This window comes from Hoplias malabaricus, chromosome 14, assembly GCF_029633855.1.
Source record: "Hoplias malabaricus isolate fHopMal1 chromosome 14, fHopMal1.hap1, whole genome shotgun sequence".
Taxonomy (NCBI): domain Eukaryota; kingdom Metazoa; phylum Chordata; class Actinopteri; order Characiformes; family Erythrinidae; genus Hoplias; species Hoplias malabaricus.
Genome location: NC_089813.1, coordinates 1,190,281 through 1,210,216, shown reverse-complemented (window position 1 = coordinate 1,210,216; position 19,936 = coordinate 1,190,281). Strand labels below are relative to the sequence as shown.

Below are 19,936 nucleotides of genomic sequence, written 5' to 3'. Positions count from 1 at the left end.
CTCACAGACAGTCACCCAGAGGAAACCCACACAGACACTGAGAGAACACACCACACTCCTCACAGACAGTCACCCGGAGGAAACCCACACAGACACAGAGAGAACACACCACACTCCTCACAGACAGTCACCCAGAGGAAACCCACACAGACACAGAGAGAACACACCACACTCCTCACAGACAGTCACCCGGAGGAAACCCACGCAGACACAGAGAGAACACACCACACTCCTCACAGACAGTCACCCGGAGGAAACCCACACAGACACAGAGAGAACACACCACACTCCTCACAGACAGTCACCCGGAGGAAACCCACACAGACACAGAGAGAACACACCACACTCCTCACAGACAGTCACCCGGAGGAAACCCACGCAGACACAGAGAGAACACACCACACTCCTCACAGACAGTCACCCGGAGGAAACCCACACAGACACAGGCAGGCACCTCTTCTCGTCAGTGTTTCACTGAATTAAGCCCATGACACCTCCACGCCCACTCCCCTCCAAGCCAGCATTACAGCCCTACCATCCTTCAGCAACCGTAAATCCACACTGGCGTACTTGGTGACTACGGCTGTACCTAGCCCCACTGGCACCGTTAATGCACCCCAAACATCAAATAAACAAACACCGCACACCGCCACCATCCAAAGACGATATCAACAAACATTAAATAAACAAACACTGTTAGCCGCCGCCCTCTAATCGTGACATGAACAAATATAAAAAAATGTATACAAATAAAAGTTTTTTTTTTATTATTTCTTCATTTCTGCCCAAATTAAATTAGAAAAAATATGTACATTTGACCAAACCTTTGAACAAATATTTTATAGCAGTTGTTAATTACACATTATTAAAAAAAAACATTAGAGTAAATGAATATTTTTCAAATAAAAAGAATGTTTATTTTATTCTCTTTTCTTTTTATATTTTCACAACATTCTCAAAGATCAAACAGCTTTTAACAAACTTTAAAAGTGAAGCTGAAGGAAAAACTTACATGCACCATTTAAATAGGAACCAGTTTTCCACAATTCTCCCAAAATCCCCTGCACAGGCGTTGGACACAGAGCTGGACAGGGTTCTGGGGGACAGAGGACACAGAGCTGGACAGGGTTCTGGGGGACAGAGGACACAGAGCTGGACAGGGTTCTGGGGGACAGCGGACACAGAGCTGGACAGGGTTCTGGGGGACAGCGGACACAGAGCTGGACAGGGTTCTGGGGGACAGAGGACACCAGAGCTGGACAGGGTTCTGGGGGACAGTGGACACAGAGCTGGACAGGGTTCTGGGGGACAGTGGACACAGAGCTGGACAGGGTTCTGGGGAACAGAGGACACAGAGCTGGACAGGGTTCTGGGGGACAGTGGACACAGAGCTGGTGGTAAATGGAGATGTGTGTCAGGAGATCAGTGTGTCCCCCTCACAGCGTCCTGCACGTCCCTATCCCCCAGGACTGGGTTTAAACACCACCCCCTTCTCCCAACTATGGTCAGACACCAGCCCTGTGTCCCCCACTGTCCACTGTCCCCTACCGTCTACTGTCCTCACTTTCTGTGAGGGGCTTTTAGAGGAGGACGTCTGGCTCCATTCACCTCCACTGTCCACTGTCCCCACCGTCTACTGTCCTCACTTTCTGTGAGGGGCTTTTAGAGGAGGACGTCTGCTTCCATTCACCTCCACTGTCCACTGTCCACCGTCTACTGTCCTCATTTTCTGTGAGGGGTTTTAGAGGAGGACGTCTGCTTCCATTCACCTCCACTGTCCACTGTCCACCGTCTACTGTCCTCATTTTCTGTGAGGGGTTTTAGAGGAGGACGTCTGCTTCCTTCACCTCCACTGTCCACTGTCCCCCACCGTCTACTGTCCTCACTTTCTGTGAGAGGCTTTTAGAGGAGGACGTCTGCTTCCATTCACCTCCACTGTCCACTGTCCCCCACCGTCTACTGTCCTCACTTTCTGTGAGGGGCTTTTAGAGGAGGACGTCTGCTTCCATTCACCTCCACTGTCCCCTGTCCTGACTGACACAGTGGAGTTTCTGCTCTAATGTTGGCGTGAGGGTTTCAAGTAATTCCCCTGGAGTAAATGTTTAAAATGAAAAAGAGCTTAAACATTGCACAGTATCTAAGAGAATAAACTTCACTTCTGAAGACATTCCTCTGGTTCCTGAAAATGCCCAAAGATACGAGACTTTGTCCAAAAGGTAACAGCAGCACAGTGAAAAAAATAAAAAATAAACATACGACTCCTATCAAAGGAGACGTCAGTCATTTTCGCCATAGGTTCTTTTTCATGTTATGAAACGTCGTTATACTGCCCCCTAGTGGCCTGGATGTGTCTGTACCAAACCTACTGGGCTGCCCCCATGTGGACGGCCCTCTATGTTTTTTAAGCCGTTTGATACTTCATCTCATGAGTGCTGCACTGTGCACACGGCTGTATGAAAATGTTGAACAAAAATGACTGACTGTTCCTTTAAGACTTTATTTTGCTACATTATATCTATGACTTCTATATGAAGCTATAAGTGACGGTGAGTAATATGAGGTTTCCTGATCAGTCCATGTTCTGTTCTTGAGTAGTGTGTAGAGGAGGAGAGAGTGGTGCTCTAAAAGAGTCTTTAAAAACGTATATAGTGTGTTTTTGTGGTAAATGTTTTAGAGACATTCAGGATCTGATCAGTATCCCGCAGGTTTTCCCTTTTTCCGAGCGTCTGAAACGGCCTCGATACATATCTCTCTCTCTATCGATAAAGCGTTGATCACATTATAGAAAAACCTCTGCTCTTCTACTATGTCCCCGAGTCCTTTCAGGGCCTCAGTCACGTTCTGAAGGAGAGAAAACACAGGTTTGAACCTCTTTTAATAATTCACTCACAGCAATAAAAACCAATTAAAACCAAACAGAAAAATAACATTGCATTTCTTTAAAAAGCTAATTCCTTGTAGTTGCTATGGTGTTGCAAATTGGTCGCTATGGTATCCCATATAGTTGCTATGTTACCTCAAGTCATTGCTAGTTGGTTGCTATGGTATCTCAAATGGTTGCTATAGTATTCTAGGTAGTTGCTATGGTATCTCAAATGTTTACTATGCTATCCTATGTAACTGCTATGTTGCCTCAAGGCGTTGCTAGTTGGTTACTATGGTATCCCAGGTAGTTGCAATGGTATCTCAAATGGTTACTAGGTGGTTGCTATGGTATCCTATGTAGTCGTTATGGTATCTCAGGTAGTCACTAGGTGATTACTATGGTATCCTAAGTGGTTGCTATTGTATCCCTTTGCTATGTGTCCCAGCTGGCTGTTGGGATGTTTGCTAACTGGTTGCTATTGGAGCCCAGGTGTTGCTAGAACACTGGTTGCTATAGTTTCAACAGCGGTTGCTAGGTGATTGCAGCGGTTAAGGTTAAGCTTAGTGTGTTCCAGGTGGTTGCTAAGCTCAGTTTGCTCAGTTCTCTGCTGATTGCGGGTGAAGTCCTTGTTTCGGTGTCAGTTTCAGTACCTTGTCGAAGTTGGGCTCAAATTTTAAAGCATTCTTAGCGTCAACGTAAACGATAGGAGCAGCGATGGAGTCCACCAGCTTCTTCTCAAACCACAGGTAGTTCATCAGCGTCTGGACGAAGGCAGAGGAGAAATGATAACTCAAACCAAAGTACTATTCTCAGTGGATTCGTTCTCCTACGGAGGCTTCCAGGTTATTTATTTTCTCTTCCTCTATAACACACTAAACACTAAAATATAGAAAAAATATATATTCCTAGCAACACTTGTAACAAAAATAGTTTAGAAAAGGCTTAGATGAACCCAAAGGCTAACAAAAAGGATAAGAGAAATTGGATAATGCTTAGTATGTTGCACCAGTTTTGACCAACAGGGGGTAGCAGGCTTTTCTTCCTCTCTTGCGCTTCCAGGCTTCAGTGGAACAGGGGGGAACTAATGTCTGAGTAGTTGTGTGCTAAGAATGGGCATGCTGTACCAGCTCTGACCACTGGGAGCAGTCAAACCCAACAGACCTGTGTTTTCAAACCTACACCCACTGCGTTCACACCAGACAAAACCCCCTCCACAGACATTACACTCTCACTGTACACACTGCTCCAGATTTATACTGAATTTTAATCACACAGCTGTCAGTAATCTGACAGTTAATGTTTCTCAGTTTACCATGTGATAAAATGAAGGTTAACCCTTTAATGTTCATTAGCTCTGCAGCACACTCACCATGGCCAGTCCAGAAGTGATCATACTGCCCCCCGATCCTCCGATAACTACTTTGTGTTTATCAGTTTTGGAGTAAAGAACGAGTGGAGCCATGGAGGAGGGCGGCTGCTCACCTACACACACACACGCACGCACACACACACGCACACACACACGCACGCACGCACACACGCACACGCACACACGCACGCACGCACGCACGCACGCACACACACACACGCACACACACACACACACGCACACACACACACACACACATACACGCACACACACACATACACGCACACACACACAGGAGAGGTATTTAACACAGAAACATAGTGAACAACTGGTTTAGTTTAAAGAACCTGGGCTCCCCCTACAGTTGAAAAATGTAAATCACTTTTACAGCACTGTCCTGAAATCAAGGAGGATGGGGAGGGAGGACTATGTTTGGTTTTCCACGCTCCTTTAACTGCTACATAGTGCAGTTTCTACAGTTCTGAGGCTGGAGGAGCAAAGAGAGAGAAGAAGAATCACCATTTATTGATTCCCTTGGGGAAATTGCTCCTCAGCATTTGACCCAGCATCTGAACACACACACACACACACTAGTGAATACTTCTTCACACACACTAGGGGCAGTGAACACACACACACACACACACACACACACACACACATTAGAGAATACTCCTTCACACACACTAGTGAATACTTCTTCACACACACTAGGGGCAGTGAACACACAAACACACACTAGTGAATACTCCTTCACACACACTAGGGGCAGTGAACATACAAACACACACTAGTGAATACTCCTTCACACACACTAGGGGCAGTGAACACACAAACACACACTAGTGAATACTCCTTCACACACACTAGGGGCAGTGAACACACAAACACACACTAGTGAATACTCCTTCACACACACTAGGGGCAGTGAACATACAAACACACACTAGTGAATACTCCTTCACACACACTAGGGGCAGTGAACACACAAACACACACTAGTGAATACTCCTTCACACACACTAGGGGCAGTGAACACACAAACACACACTAGTGAATACTCCTTCACACACACTAGGGGCAGTGAACACACAAACACACACTAGTGAATACTCCTTCACACACACTAGGGGCAGTGAACACACAAACACACACTAGTGACTACTCCTTCACACACACTAGGGGCAGTGAACACACAAACACACACTAGTGAATACTCCTTCACACACACTAGTGAATACTCCTTCACACACACTAGGGGCAGTGAACACACAAACACACACTAGTGAATACTCCTTCACACACACTAGGGGCAGTGAACACACAAACACACACTAGTGAATACTCCTTCACACACACTAGGGGCAGTGAACATACAAACACACACTAGTGAATACTCCTTCACACACACTAGGGGCAGTGAACACACAAACACACACTAGTGAATACTCCTTCACACACACTAGGGGCAGTGAACACACAAACACACACTAGTGAATACTCCTTCACACACACTAGGGGCAGTGAACACACAAACACACACTAGTGAATACTCCTTCACACACACTAGGGGCAGTGAACATACAAACACACACTAGTGAATACTCCTTCACACACACTAGGGGCAGTGAACACACAAACACACACTAGTGAATACTCCTTCACACACACTAGGGGCAGTGAACACACAAACACACACTAGTGAATACTCCTTCACACACACTAGGGGCAGTGAACACACAAACACACACTAGTGAATACTCCTTCACACACACTAGGGGCAGTGAACACACAAACACACACTAGTGAATACTCCTTCACACACACTAGGGGCAGTGAACACACAAACACACACTAGTGACTACTCCTTCACACACACTAGGGGCAGTGAACACACAAACACACACTAGTGAATACTCCTTCACACACACTAGGGGCAGTGAACATACAAACACACACTAGTGAATACTCCTTCACACACACTAGGGGCAGTGAACACACAAACACACACTAGTGAATACTCCTTCACACACACTAGGGGCAGTGAACACACAAACACACACTAGTGAATACTCCTTCACACACACTAGGGGCAGTGAACATACAAACACACACTAGTGAATACTCCTTCACACACACTAGGGGCAGTGAACACACAAACACACACTAGTGAATACTCCTTCACACACACTAGGGGCAGTGAACACACAAACACACACTAGTGAATACTCCTTCACACACACTAGGGGCAGTGAACACACAAACACACACTAGTGAATACTCCTTCACACACACTAGGGGCAGTGAACACACAAACACACACTAGTGACTACTCCTTCACACACACTAGGGGCAGTGAACACACAAACACACACTAGTGAATACTCCTTCACACACACTAGGGGCAGTGAACACACAAACACACACTAGTGAATACTCCTTCACACACACTAGGGGCAGTGAACACACAAACACACACTAGTGAATACTCCTTCACACACACTAGGGGCAGTGAACACACAAACACACACTAGTGAATACTCCTTCACACACACTAGGGGCAGTGAACACACAAACACACACTAGTGAATACTCCTTCACACACACTAGGGGCAGTGAACACACAAACACACACTAGTGACTACTCCTTCACACACACTAGGGGCAGTGAACACACAAACACACACTAGTGACTACTCCTTCACACACTAGGGGCAGTGAACACACAAACACACACTAGTGAATACTCCTTCACACACACTAGGGGCAGTGAACATACAAACACACACTAGTGAATATTCCTTCACACACACTAGGGGCAGTGAACACACACACAGCTGGAGCAGGGGGCTGTGACCTCCTCGAAGCCCAGTGCTCGCTCCTCTAACCTCAAGGCCACGGCTGCCCCCAACAGAGGCTCTGTTCTCTCTGTTACAGCTCAGCGGAGTGTCACCATGATTTTAAGATGAAAATAATTTTTACTTTAATACTAAAGTTAGTTTAGATTTAAACCAGCTCTAAACCAATCCTTCAGAAATGTACCACCTTTATTACAAATATAATAAACAAATGTGCACTAAAAACTACTAAAATATGTGTGGAGTTAATTTCACACACAAACTCTGGAGATTCTCTAGAGAAACTCTGGAGTGTTGGGTCTGGAGATGTCCCGGAGCGGTCGTTCACACATGTAGTGCACAGCAGGAGATTTTCTGTGTGAGGCAAGCTGTTGCAGTGGGAAATGAAAGGCGTGCTTTAGGTGTGGGGGCGGAGCCTGTGCAGCACGTGCAGGAGAAACTCTGGAACATTTCCCGATCCGTTCTCACATGCTCTGACTTCACTGGGAGTCTTTACCGGGGCGTGAGGAGGGTAAAGTCAGAAGCGAAGGTCACGTTCACACACACAGCTCCTCCAGGAAAACTCCGGAACATTTCTGGATTACTGCACATGTGTGAAAGGGGCTTTAGAGTGCTATTAGCACCTACTGTTGATATGATTTGAACAGGTGCTCACCTGGGTAAATGCGGTCAGCTTTTCCACAGAAGTCCGACAGCTCGTTGTTGAGGATGATGCCTGTTTTTTGGGAATACACTCTGGACCCGAACCTGTCGGAAAGACCGTAAACAAACATCAGTCACTGAACCTGCCATGATCTCCACAGCATCTCCAGATCACAAATACACACTGTGACTGTGAGTGCTGATGGAGCCATGGAAACGGATGCAGTGTAACCATGGAAACGCGTGTGTAATAAATATGGACATGAGTGTAGTAGTGAAGAGAATAAACGAGTGTTGTGTAACTGTTCCATTGGATGGAGAGTGTCCTCTCACATGTGGTTGATGGTGCTGGTGACGGACACCGCCATCCCATCCGCGTCCACAACAGAGACGTGAGTCGTGCCCTGAGTGTCCAAACCCCCCACAGTTACGTTGTAGAACTGAGCATCATGGGTAGTATTATCAGAGATCATCTTCCGAATGCGCTCCGAAAACTCCTCTTTGATTATAAACGATGCTTCCTGTTCAAAACACACACAGACTACATTTATAATAATAACAATATTAATAATAATAATAATAATAAACTCCAAACTGTGACTGTAGGTAAATCACAAATAAAATCCATTTCTATCCGCATTTAAATTATTATTCAATGCACAAATTCTTTTTTAAAGTGTTTTTTTGTGTAGTGTTTAACCGTAATTCTGAATGCAAACATTCTGAGCTCTTTTGTCATGTCACGGTGACTGTGTCTTTTTCACACTACTTCATTTCTAGGTTATTTTTTATTGAAAATGATACATTTATTAACACATATGTAACCCGAGGAGCTGTGTGAACCCAAGCACCCGCAGCATTTGTTTCAGGCTTTACTTGGTATTTGTCCCGTTAGCCCCCTAGTGGAACTCTGGGTAATGTCCAAGTGAGCGCCTGTGTGATCAGAGCCGCTAATGTTCCGGAGCATCCTGCTGTATCTTCGCCACACGCTGCACAGGGATCACTTCCATCTGCGAGAACACATCTGACACCCTTTTTTATTTCAGTAAACATTGGTTTTTTCTTTCTAGAAAGTGTCCTGATGTCTGAAGCTTGTCAGAATTTGTTTTTATAGAGGTCTATGTGGCTTGTCCAGTCAGGCGTATGTAAGTGTCCTGTAGCTTTTCCCATTTCCATTAATTATAAACACCAGGATGGGTAAAGACTCAGTTGCTCTGAGGATGAATGAGGGAGTGTGTCTGATAGAGGAAGTGTGTGTGTTTGTGGCCCATTTCCTTTAAGAGTTTAAGCCCCAGGGCAAAACCCACTTGGCATTTCCTGCTCCACACACACAGTCCGTGTTTGTTTTGCTTGTAAACAAATGAGGTCACATGACTTGTTTTTTAGGACTCACCTTGTCTGAGCTGAACCTGGGGTCTCGTATAATCCTCTTAATCCCATTAGCGAACTTACAGGCCTCTACGTAGCGGTGATACGTCAGCACTCGCTGCTCTTCTGTACTGAGAGACTCTGGATTTAAACCATAACCTGCACAAGACCAGAGAACATTTAGCAGCCAAGAGCAAATAAACTCTCAGATTTACACCGTCCAGACACAACATAATGCCTCAGTGTCACTGCTGCACTGAGAACAGTCCACTGACCAAAAACATCCAGCCGACAGCGTCCTGTGTCACTGATGAAGGACTAGAGGACGAGCGACACACACTGTGCAGCGACAGATGAGCTACTGTCTCTGACTCTACATCTACAAGGTGGACCAACGAGGGAGGAGTGTCTCACAGACTGGACAGAGAGTGGACACAGGGTTTAAAAACTCCAGCAGCACTGCTGTGTCTGATCCACTCTACACCAGCACAACACACACTAACACACCACCACAGTGAGGGGACAGTGGAGCTGAGAGTGGGGACAGTGAGGGGACAGTGGAGCTGAGAGTGTGGACAGTGAGGGGACAGTGGATCTGAGAGAGGAGACAGTAAGGGGACAGTGGAGCTGAGAGAGGGGACAGTGGAGATGAGAGAGGAGACAGTGAGGGGACAGTGGAGCTGAGAGAGGGGACAGTGGAGATGAGAGAGGGGACAGTGGAGATGAGAGAGGGGACAGTGGAGATGAGAGAGGGGACAGTGAGGGGACAGTGGAGCTGAGAGTGGGGACAGTGGAGATGAGAGAGAGGACAGTGAGGGGACAGTGGAGCTGAGAGTGGGGACAGTGAGGGGACAGTGTAGCTGAGAGTGGGGACAGTGAGGGGACAGTGGAGTTGAGAGTGGGGCAGTGAGGGGACAGTGGAGCTGAGAGAGGGGACAGTGAGGGGACAGTGGAGCTGAGAGAGGGGACAGTGAGGGGACAGTGGAGCTGAGAGTGGGGACAGTGAGGAGACAGTGGAGCTGAGAGAGGGGACAGTGAGGAGACAGTGGAGCTGAGAGTGGGGACAGTGAGGAGACAGTGGAGCTGAGAGAGGGGACAGTGGGGGGACAGTGGAGCTGAGAGAGGGGACAGTGGAGCTGAGAGTGGGGACAGTGGAGCTGAGAGAGGGGACAGTGAGAAGACAGTGGAGCTGAGAGTGGGGACAGTGAGGGGACAGTGGAGTTGAGAGTGGGGACAGTGGAGCTGAGAGAGGGGACAGTGAGGAGACAGTGGAGCTGAGAGTGGGGACAGTGAGGAGACAGTGGAGCTGAGAGAGGGGACAGTGAGGGGACAGTGGAGCTGAGAGTGGGGACAGTGAGGAGACAGTGGAGCTGAGAGTGGGGACAGTGAGGAGACAGTGGAGCTGAGAGTGGGGACAGTGAGGAGACAGTGGAGCTGAGAGAGGGGACAGTGGGGGGACAGTGGAGCTGAGAGAGGGGACAGTGAGAAGACAGTGGAGCTGAGGAGTAACTTTTACAGGAATTGTACCTCACCTTTCATGATGTTGAGAATGAAGGAGAGTATTGCACCCCCTGCAGGTGGAGGAGGGAAGTACATGGTGTAATCCCCCAGAGGAGCCGTCCAGGCCTCAGACTCTATCACTTCAAACGAGCTCAGATCCTCCAGAGTCAGAGCTCCACCTTAAACACAGAAGCACACAGTGGTTTTCTACATGGATTCCTCTTCATGCTACAAAACAGCTGTTATAGTGACACCTACAGGACGGGGTACACCTGTTTACCCATGGCTGTCCTTATGTGGGGGGCCCAGCCTGTGGAGAATAAACCAGTTCATTCAGAGACAGTGAAGCGGTTTGATTCTTCCTTCATCGCAGTTAATCACACTATCCTTTCTTAAGACTGAAGTTTTTAATAATGGATATTCATTCATTCATTGTCTGTGACCATTGTCCAGTTCAGGGCGGCGGTGGGTCCGGAGTCTACAAGGCAGGAACGCACCCTGGAGGGGGCGCCAGTCCTTCACAGAGCGACACTCATTCACTCACGGAGGAAACCCGAGCACCTGGAGGAAACCCACGCAGACACAGGGAGAACACACCACACTCCTCACAGACAGTCACCCGGAGGAAACCCACACAGACACAGAGAGAACACACCACACTCCTCACAGACAGTCACCTGGAGGAGCCCCACGCAGACACAGAGAGAACACACCACACTCCTCACAGACAGTCACCCGGAGGAGACTCACGCAGACACAGAGAGAACACACCACACTCCTCACAGACAGTCACCTGGAGGAGCCCCACGCAGACACAGAGAGAACACACCACACTCCTCACAGACAGTCACCCGGAGGAAACCCACACAGACACAGTGAGAACACACCACACTCCTCACAGACAGTCACCCAGAGGAAACCCACACAGACACAGGGAGAACACACCACACTCCTCACAGACAGTCACCCGGAGGAAACCCACACAGACACAGAGAGAACACACCACACTCCTCACAGACAGTCACCTGGAGGAGCCCCACGCAGACACAGAGAGAACACACCACACTCCTCACAGACAGTCACCCGGAGGAGACTCACGCAGACACAGAGAGAACACACCACACTCCTCACAGACAGTCACCTGGAGGAGCCCCACGCAGACACAGAGAGAACACACCACACTCCTCACAGACAGTCACCCGGAGGAAACCCACACAGACACAGTGAGAACACACCACACTCCTCACAGACAGTCACCCAGAGGAAACCCACACAGACACAGGGAGAACACACCACACTGCTCACAGACAGTCACCCGGAGGAGACCCACACAGACACAGGGAGAACACACCACACTCCTCACAGACAGTCACCCAGAGGAAACCCACACAGACACAGAGAGAACACACCACACTCCTCACAGACAGTCACCTGGAGGAGCCCCACGCAGACACAGAGAGAACACACCACACTCCTCACAGACAGTCACCCGGAGGAGACTCACGCAGACACAGAGAGAACACACCACACTCCTCACAGACAGTCACCTGGAGGAGCCCCACGCAGACACAGAGAGAACACACCACACTCCTCACAGACAGTCACCCGGAGGAAACCCACACAGACACAGGGAGAACACACCACACTCCTCACAGACAGTCACCCAGAGGAAACCCACACAGACACAGGGAGAACACACCACACTGCTCACAGACAGTCACCCGGAGGAGACCCACACAGACACAGGGAGAACACACCACACTCCTCACAGACAGTCACCCAGAGGAAACCCACACAGACACAGGGAGAACACACCACACTCCTCACAGACAGTCACCTGGAGGAGCCCCACGCAGACACAGAGAGAACACACCACACTCCTCACAGACAGTCACCCGGAGGAAACCCACACAGACACAGGGAGAACACACCACACTCCTCACAGACAGTCACCCAGAGGAAACCCACACAGACACAGGGAGAACACACCACACTCCTCACAGACAGTCACCCGGAGGAGACCCACGCAGACACAGGGAGAACACACCACACTCCTCACAGACAGTCACCCGGAGGAGACTCACGCAGACACAGAGAGAACACACCACACTCCTCACAGACAGTCACCCGGAGGAGACCCACACAGACACAGGGAGAACACACCACACTCCTCACAGACAGTCACCCGGAGGAAACCCACACAGACACAGAGAGAACACACCACACTCCTCACAGACAGTCACCCGGAGGAGACCCACGCAGACACAGGGAGAACACACCACACTCCACACAGACAGTCACCCGGAGCGGGACTCAAACCCACAACCTCTAGGACCCAGAAGCTGTGACAGAGACACTACCTGCTGCTCCACTGTGCTGCCCCAAGATAAACACAGTGGGATTATATTTATATCAGTGGTGTCTATTACAGAAATAATAGTGCTTCCTCATGCTTCTGAGAGGGAGATAAATGGGTAATTTGTTTTTCAGGAAGAGATTTAGTGTTGGAGTGTGTTTGAGAGAGAGAGAGAGAGAGAGAGAGAGAGAGAAAGAGAACTGGAGGGATAAGAATAAGAGTGAGAGATGATATGTAATAAAATCTTTTCTACAGCGGCTGTTTACTTCAGTAAATAAACCACAAACACATCAGTGTTCTCTGTAAAACGTGAGGACGTTAATTAATGAATTCTGATACTGACAGCACTAATGAACTCTTCTAAAGTCCTGTTGGCTACATGATGGTGATGAGTGACGTACTGCTCCACAGCGATGGACACAAACTCCACAAACACACTTTACACACAACACAAGCCTGAGGTGTGTCCCAGAGTCAACACAGAGAGCGTCTGTGACACACTCCCACAGTCCACACACCGCCAGTGAGGGACAGAGAGGTTCTGCTGCGTCACCTGCGTCCTGGACGTCCGAGACCAGCTCCCTCCCCGTGGCTCCGGTGTAAAACTCATCTGCTCCGTTCTTCGAGATTCTTTCCAGGGTTTGGGCGAGTTTCTCAAACTTCACAGTGTCTCCTTCCTTCAGCAGTTTCCCGTCTTTATCCTCAAACAGCTCACTGAGAGAGAGAGAGAGAGAGAGAGAGAGGGAGACAGAGAGAGAGACAGACAGAGAGAGAGAGAGAGCGAGAGAGGGAGACAGAGAGAGAGAGAGAGACAGAGAGAGAGAGAGAGAGAGAGGGAGACAGAGAGAGAGAGAGAGAGGGAGACAGAGAGAGAGAGAGCGAGAGAGGGAGACAGAGAGAGAGAGAGAGACAGAGAGAGAGAGAAAGAGAAATCAACATCTGCTCCAGGAGAACACCCTGTGTAACCACACCTCTGTAATTCATCCTGGAGGGGGCGCCAGTCCTTCACAGGGCGACACACACTCACACACTCACAGCTACAGACGCGGTCTGTGTGTAACAGCCTTTCGCCGGATCTTTGCACCCAACATTCCCCTGATATTTTCCTGAATTATAAAGTCATTAAACTGTGGTAAAGTCACACTGTAAATATGTGTCTCATGTTTAATAACTTAGTCTCTATAAAAAACCTAATACTAACTCTGTGCTTAGTTCAGGATTTAAGTGAGAAGCAGGGAATTCTGCAGATTATAAAGTCATTATAAAGCTGTGTTTAGCTGCTTCTCCACAGGGGGGCACTCTTTACCCTCACAGTGCTTTATCACTGAAGGAGAGGCCCAAAGAATCAGAGCTGTATTTACTGAGGTGTTTACAATTAATATAAATTAATATACTTCAGTGTGTGTAGTAGCTCCGCTCTGCCCCCTACTGCTCCATTTATTATCTGTTTTACATCCAAGCCAATCAGAGCAGAGCTCATTTACATATGTCAGGCTTAAAGAAATGGCTGTTCTGTAAACTCTGTGAAGCTGAGAAGAGTTAAATGTGAAGCAAGAGTTTGTAGTTAATGTGAAATGAACCCCACTGCTAACACAACACTGTAAACCCAGAGGAACCCAGAGGAACCCAGGGGAACCCAGGGCAACACAGGGCAACACAGGGCAACACAGGGCAACACAGGGCAACACAGGGGAACACAGGGGAACACAGGGGAACACAGGGGAACACAGGGGAACCCAGAGGGGAAAAGCAGGGTATGAGCCCTTTAACACGGACACTGCACTCACAAAAGTGGGGAGGTCTGTCTGAGGAAAGAAAGGACGCGAGAGAGAACGGGGGGCATTTTGAATCCCTCTCGCGCCAAGTCAATGGTGGGCTGAAAAAGACGAGACCACCGCAGGCGACCGTAAAGTCTGTGAGCACGCTCATAACCTCGTATCTCCCCAGGGACACCAACCCACTGTACACCTACAGAGAGAGAGGGGGGGGGGAGGGAGAGCGAGCGAGACAGGGAGAGAGAGGGGGGGGAGAGAGAGGGAGACAAAGAAAGAGAAAGAGAGAGGGAGAGTTAGTTAAAGTTTCTGATAAAGTGGCCAGTGAGTGTCAGTAGAGGGGGGTGTTTCTGATAAAGTGGCCAGTGAGTGTCAGTAGAGGGGGGTGTTTCTGATAAAGTGGCCAGTTATTGTCAGTAGAGGGGGGTGTTTCTGATAAAGTGTCCAGTGAGTGTCAGTAGAGGGGGGTGTTTCTGATAAAGTGGCCAGTGAGTGTCAGTAGAGGGGGGGTGTTTCTGATAAAGTGGCCAGTGAGTGTCAGTAGAGGGGGGTGTTTCTGATAAAGTGGCCAGTGAGTGTCAGTAGAGGGGGGTGTTTCTGATAAAGTGGCCAGTTATTGTCAGTAGAGGGGGGTGTTTCTGATAAAGTGTCCAGTGAGTGTCAGTAGAGGGGGGTGTTTCTGATAAAGTGGCCAGTGAGTGTCAGTAGAGGGGTGGTGTTTCTGATAAAGTGGCCAGTGAGTGTCAGTAGAGGGGGGGGTGTTTCTGATAAAGTGGCCAGTGAGTGTCAGTAGAGGGGGGGGTGTTTCTGATAAAGTGGCCAGTGAGTGTCAGTAGAGTGGGGTGTTTCTGATAAAGTGGCCAGTGAGTATCAGTAGAAGGGGGGTGTTTCTGATAAAGTGGCCAGTGAGTGTCAGTAGAGGGGGGTGTTTCTGATAAAGTGGCCAGTGAGTGTCAGTAGAGGGGGGTGTTTCTGATAAAGTGGCCAGTGAGTGTCAGTAGAGGGGGGGGGGGGTGTTTCTGATAAAGTGGCCAGTGAGTGTCAGTAGAGGGGGGGTGTTTCTGATAAAGTGGCCTGTGAGTATCAGTAGAGGGGGGGTGTTTCTGATAAAGTGGCCAGTGAGTGTCAGTAGAAGGGGGGTGTTTCTGATAAAGTGGCCAGTGAGTGTCAGTAGAAGGGGGTGTTTCTGATAAAGTGGCCAGTGAGTATCAGTAGAAGGGGGGTGTTTCTGATAAAGTGGCCAGTGAGTGTCAGTAGAGGGGGGTGTTTCTGATAAAGTGGCCAGTGAGTGTCAGTAGAGGGGGGTGTTTCTGATAAAGTGGCCAGTTATTGTCAGTAGAAGGGGGGTGTTTCTGATAAAGTGGCCAGTTATTGTCAGTAGAGGGGGGTGTTTCTGATAAAGTGTCCAGTGAGTGTCAGTAGAGGGGGGTGTTTCTGATAAAGTGGCCAGTGAGTGTCAGTAGAGGGGTGGTGTTTCTGATAAAGTGGCCAGTGAGTATCAGTAGAAGGGGGGTGTTTCTGATAAAGTGTCCAGTGAGTGTCAGTAGAGGGGGGTGTTTCTGATAAAGTGGCCAGTGAGTGTCAGTAGAGGGGGGTGTTTCTGATAAAGTGGCCAGTTATTGTCAGTAGAAGGGGGGTGTTTCTGATAAAGTGGCCAGTTATTGTCAGTAGAGGGGGGTGTTTCTGATAAAGTGTCCAGTGAGTGTCAGTAGAGGGGGGTGTTTCTGATAAAGTGGCCAGTGAGTGTCAGTAGAGGGGTGGTGTTTCTGATAAAGTGGCCAGTGAGTATCAGTAGAAGGGGGGTGTTTCTGATAAAGTGGCCAGTGAGTGTCAGTAGAGGGGGGTGTTTCTGATAAAGTGGCCAGTGAGTGTCAGTAGAGAGGGGTGTTTCTGATAAAGTGGCCAGTGAGTGTCAGTAGAGGGTGGTGTTTCTGATAAAGTGGCCAGTGAGTGTCAGTAGAGGGGGGTGTTTCTGATAAAGTGGCCAGTGAGTATCAGTAGAGGGGGGTGTTTCTGATAAAGTGGCCAGTGAGTGTCAGTAGAGGGGGGTGTTTCTGATAAAGTGGCCAGTGTGTGTCAGTAGAGGGGGGTGTTTCTGATAAAGTGGCCAGTGAGTGTCAGTAGAGGGGGGTGTTTCTGATAAAGTGGCCAGTGAGTGTCAGTAGAGGGGGGGGGGTGTTTCTGATAAAGTGGCCAGTGAGTGTCAGTGGAGGGGGGGTGTTTCTGATAAAGTGGCCAGTGAGTGTCAGTAGAGGGGGGGTGTTTCTGATAAAGTGGCCAGTGAGTGTCAGTAGAGGGGGGTGTTTCTGATAAAGTGGCCAGTGAGTGTCAGTAGAGGGGGGGTGTTTCTGATAAAATGGCCAGTGAGTGTCAGTGGAGGGGGGGTGTTTCTGATAAAGTGGCCAGTGAGTGTCAGTAGAGGGGGGGTGTTTCTGATAAAGTGGCCAGTGAGTGTCAGTAGAGGGGGGTGTTTCTGATAAAGTGGCCAGTGAGTGTCAGTAGAGGGGGGTGTTTCTGATAAAGTGGCCAGTGTGTGTCAGTAGAGGGGGGGGGGTGTTTCTGATAAAGTGGCCAGTGAGTGTCAGTAGAGGGGGGTGTTTCTGATAAAGTGGCCAGTGAGTGTCAGTAGAGGGGGGGGGGTGTTTCTGATAAAGTGGCCAGTGAGTGTCAGTAGAGGGGGGGGTGTTTCTGATAAAGTGGCCAGTGAGTGTCAGTAGAAGGGGGGTGTTTCTGATAAAGTGTCCGGGGGTCTACCTGTGTTTAGCTGGGGGTTAGTGGAGCACTCCGAGAGCAGGTTTGGTTTCACGTTGCGTGGAGCGGTCTCTCTGGCGTTGATTATTTTGACTTTACCTGGAAAAGGTGTGTGGACGCCAGAAATGATGAATAAAACAGCAGTAATCATTTGAAATTATTACTCAGCATAATCCAAGTGTCCCAAATAATAATAATATTAAAACCCTTCTTACCGTTCCTCTCCATTATAGTGAATATAACCCCTCCCCCGATGCCCATGCTCTGGGGGTTTATTACTGATGTACAGATGAGGGCTGCAATAGCGCCATCTACCGCCGAGCCCCCCTCCTTCAGGACATCTCTGATTTAAAAAAAACATTGAGAAGGTGAGAGGGGGACCGCAGGGCTTTATTTCTGGGCACAGTGCCTTTAAAGGAATGTTATGAGGAGCCTGGAATATAATGAGCATTAACTCACATAAACACACACGTCTGAAGGGCTTTTATTATGAAAAACCCATCCTACATCTCACTGCTTTGAAATGAAAGCGTTTGGTGAAGAATGTAAACTTTTAACGTTCATAAAATGTCTCTCAGTCCTGAGTTCACAGAGACGCTAAACACACAAATCAGATTTGTGATGATCTGTGATGTCACAAAACATAATTTACATTAATCCATCATTACTTTTTGGTGGGGAGCGCCTTGCTGCACTGGTTTTTAACTCGCTTTCCCTCCAACAAAAATTCACCAACCAATCATCTGTGTCTCTAGAGTCTGCATAGCAACCACTGGCCAATCAGATTAATTCGATTTAAAATAACCCCGCCCTTTGGTGAAACTCTCTGTGCTGCAGCAGTATGAGTCTGATATATAACAATGAACAAGTTTCCTGTGATTTCTCTGTAAGCCTTTGTTAGGCCTTAGTTCCTCACGAAGGAAAATGTCTGAACTATGGCCTGATCTCTGAGGTTGTTTCTGTCTGTTTCCACAAACAAAAATAGCAGGAAATTATGAATCTGTAATGAGATGTGGCTTGTACTTTAAAGTCCAAACATCATAAAACCACTCAACGCGTCAGAAGCCAGCACATAACGCAAGAAAACTACAGGCTAAAAGCCCTTTAACCAATCCATTGCATGTCCCCTAACGCCTATTAGCCGCATGTCTCTAAATAACTGGAAGTGTCTGTATCAACCCCACCCTGATCCCATTAGCTGTGGCTTTTTGTGGCCTCTGGTGATCTCTCTGGTTCTGTGGAAGTGACTGGGCTTCTTTCTCAGAGCAGGGCTGGTTTTCTGCAGGATTTCTGCCCGTTTTCTCTTTAATTCTCCGGACGCTGGGAGATTGGAGAACGGTGTCAAGCCAATTACGCTGCAGACACCTGAGTTAATTTAGCTGGAGTCCCGCCTGCTGTTTCGCCCCCTCTGCCTCATCTTTATCGTCTCCTGTGACCGACCCGTTACCTGTGGCTGGGACACGGGATTAGAACAGACCTACATACTCCCTCCAACAACAACAGAGCCACACGGGCCACGCGCCACAGCTCTGTGAAAGCAGAACATAAAATCACATACAGCAGGGATGGGGAAGCAGAGCGTTCTGAACCAGACAGAGCTGAACCTCACAGAACAATAGGAAGTTGCTGAAAGTCACTGAAATGGCTGCACACTTGTTGTAGAATGACTCCCGCCATTTTATTTATGTTTATAAACTGGATAAGGACATATTTAACCCTTAGGATGATGTTCTCTGTTCGTCCTCTTCACTAAAATACAACACAGTGGATGAATGTCTAAAGGATAATAGTTTTTTGGACCAAAATGGACATTTATTCATATTTTAAGCTCAAAATAGACGTTAAAACCAGATTAAAACTTCCTCAGATTCACTAAGTGCCTCAGAGCACACTCGGACATATATTAACATTGTTTTTTTACCCTCCCGGACAATCATTTACTATTAAAAAGGCTGGAATTACACTTTATAAACTAGTAATATGTTGGTAAATGCACTAAATGAAATGCGCGTTTAATTTTTTTTATTGTCGAGGCTCTGTGACACATTTATTGACGTTTCCTTTCAGGAAATAAAGATTATCATCGTTAACGTCATTGAAATGAAATGTTATCAGTGCGTTCTGAGTGAAAATAAAACTTTTAAAAAGGAAAAAAGTGGTCAAACAGTAAAAACGTATCAATATTCAATTTGTCTTTAAAAGGTTTAGCCTTGTTTTTTAAACAAATCACGAAAAATTACGATTTCATTTCGCATTTTTGGAATTCTTCGTTCCACCTTAAATATATCAGTAGTTTTATTGCTGCGTCCGAGGTGACTCAATGGAAAAGGTGAACCATTTAAGGTGGAACGGAGAATTCCTAAAAACAATCCAGTTTAAAGCCTCGTAAAGTAAATCCAAATGCTATTTTTTTCAGAATCAATTTAAGGTGGAATGGAAATTTTGAATACTCCA

The 19,936-nt window shown here is 47.8% G+C and overlaps 1 protein-coding gene across 2 annotated transcripts; it reads right to left on the bottom strand.

Annotated features, from left to right (window-relative positions):
• Positions 1 to 930: 930 nt before the first annotated feature.
• On the bottom strand, positions 931 to 17,901 carry LOC136665977 (glutathione hydrolase 5 proenzyme-like). 2 transcript variants are annotated; one of them, XR_010795329.1, is made up of 12 exons: positions 17,698 to 17,901; positions 17,486 to 17,581; positions 14,747 to 14,927; positions 13,513 to 13,673; positions 10,636 to 10,782; positions 9,129 to 9,262; positions 8,069 to 8,256; positions 7,749 to 7,840; positions 4,236 to 4,348; positions 3,517 to 3,627; positions 1,931 to 2,841; positions 931 to 1,769 (listed from the first exon to the last, which is right to left on the bottom strand). XR_010795329.1 is itself a non-coding variant. In XM_066643889.1 (11 exons), the coding sequence occupies exons 1-11, from the start codon at positions 17,741 to 17,743 to the stop codon at positions 2,692 to 2,694; spliced, it is 1,419 nt and encodes a 472-aa protein (XP_066499986.1). In that variant the 5' UTR covers positions 17,744 to 17,901; the 3' UTR covers positions 931 to 2,691. The 2 variants fall into 2 exon arrangements, 1 of the variants encoding a protein (XP_066499986.1); XM_066643889.1 differs by having other exon boundaries at positions 931 to 2,841.
• Between the last annotated feature and the right edge of the window lie 2,035 nt (positions 17,902 to 19,936).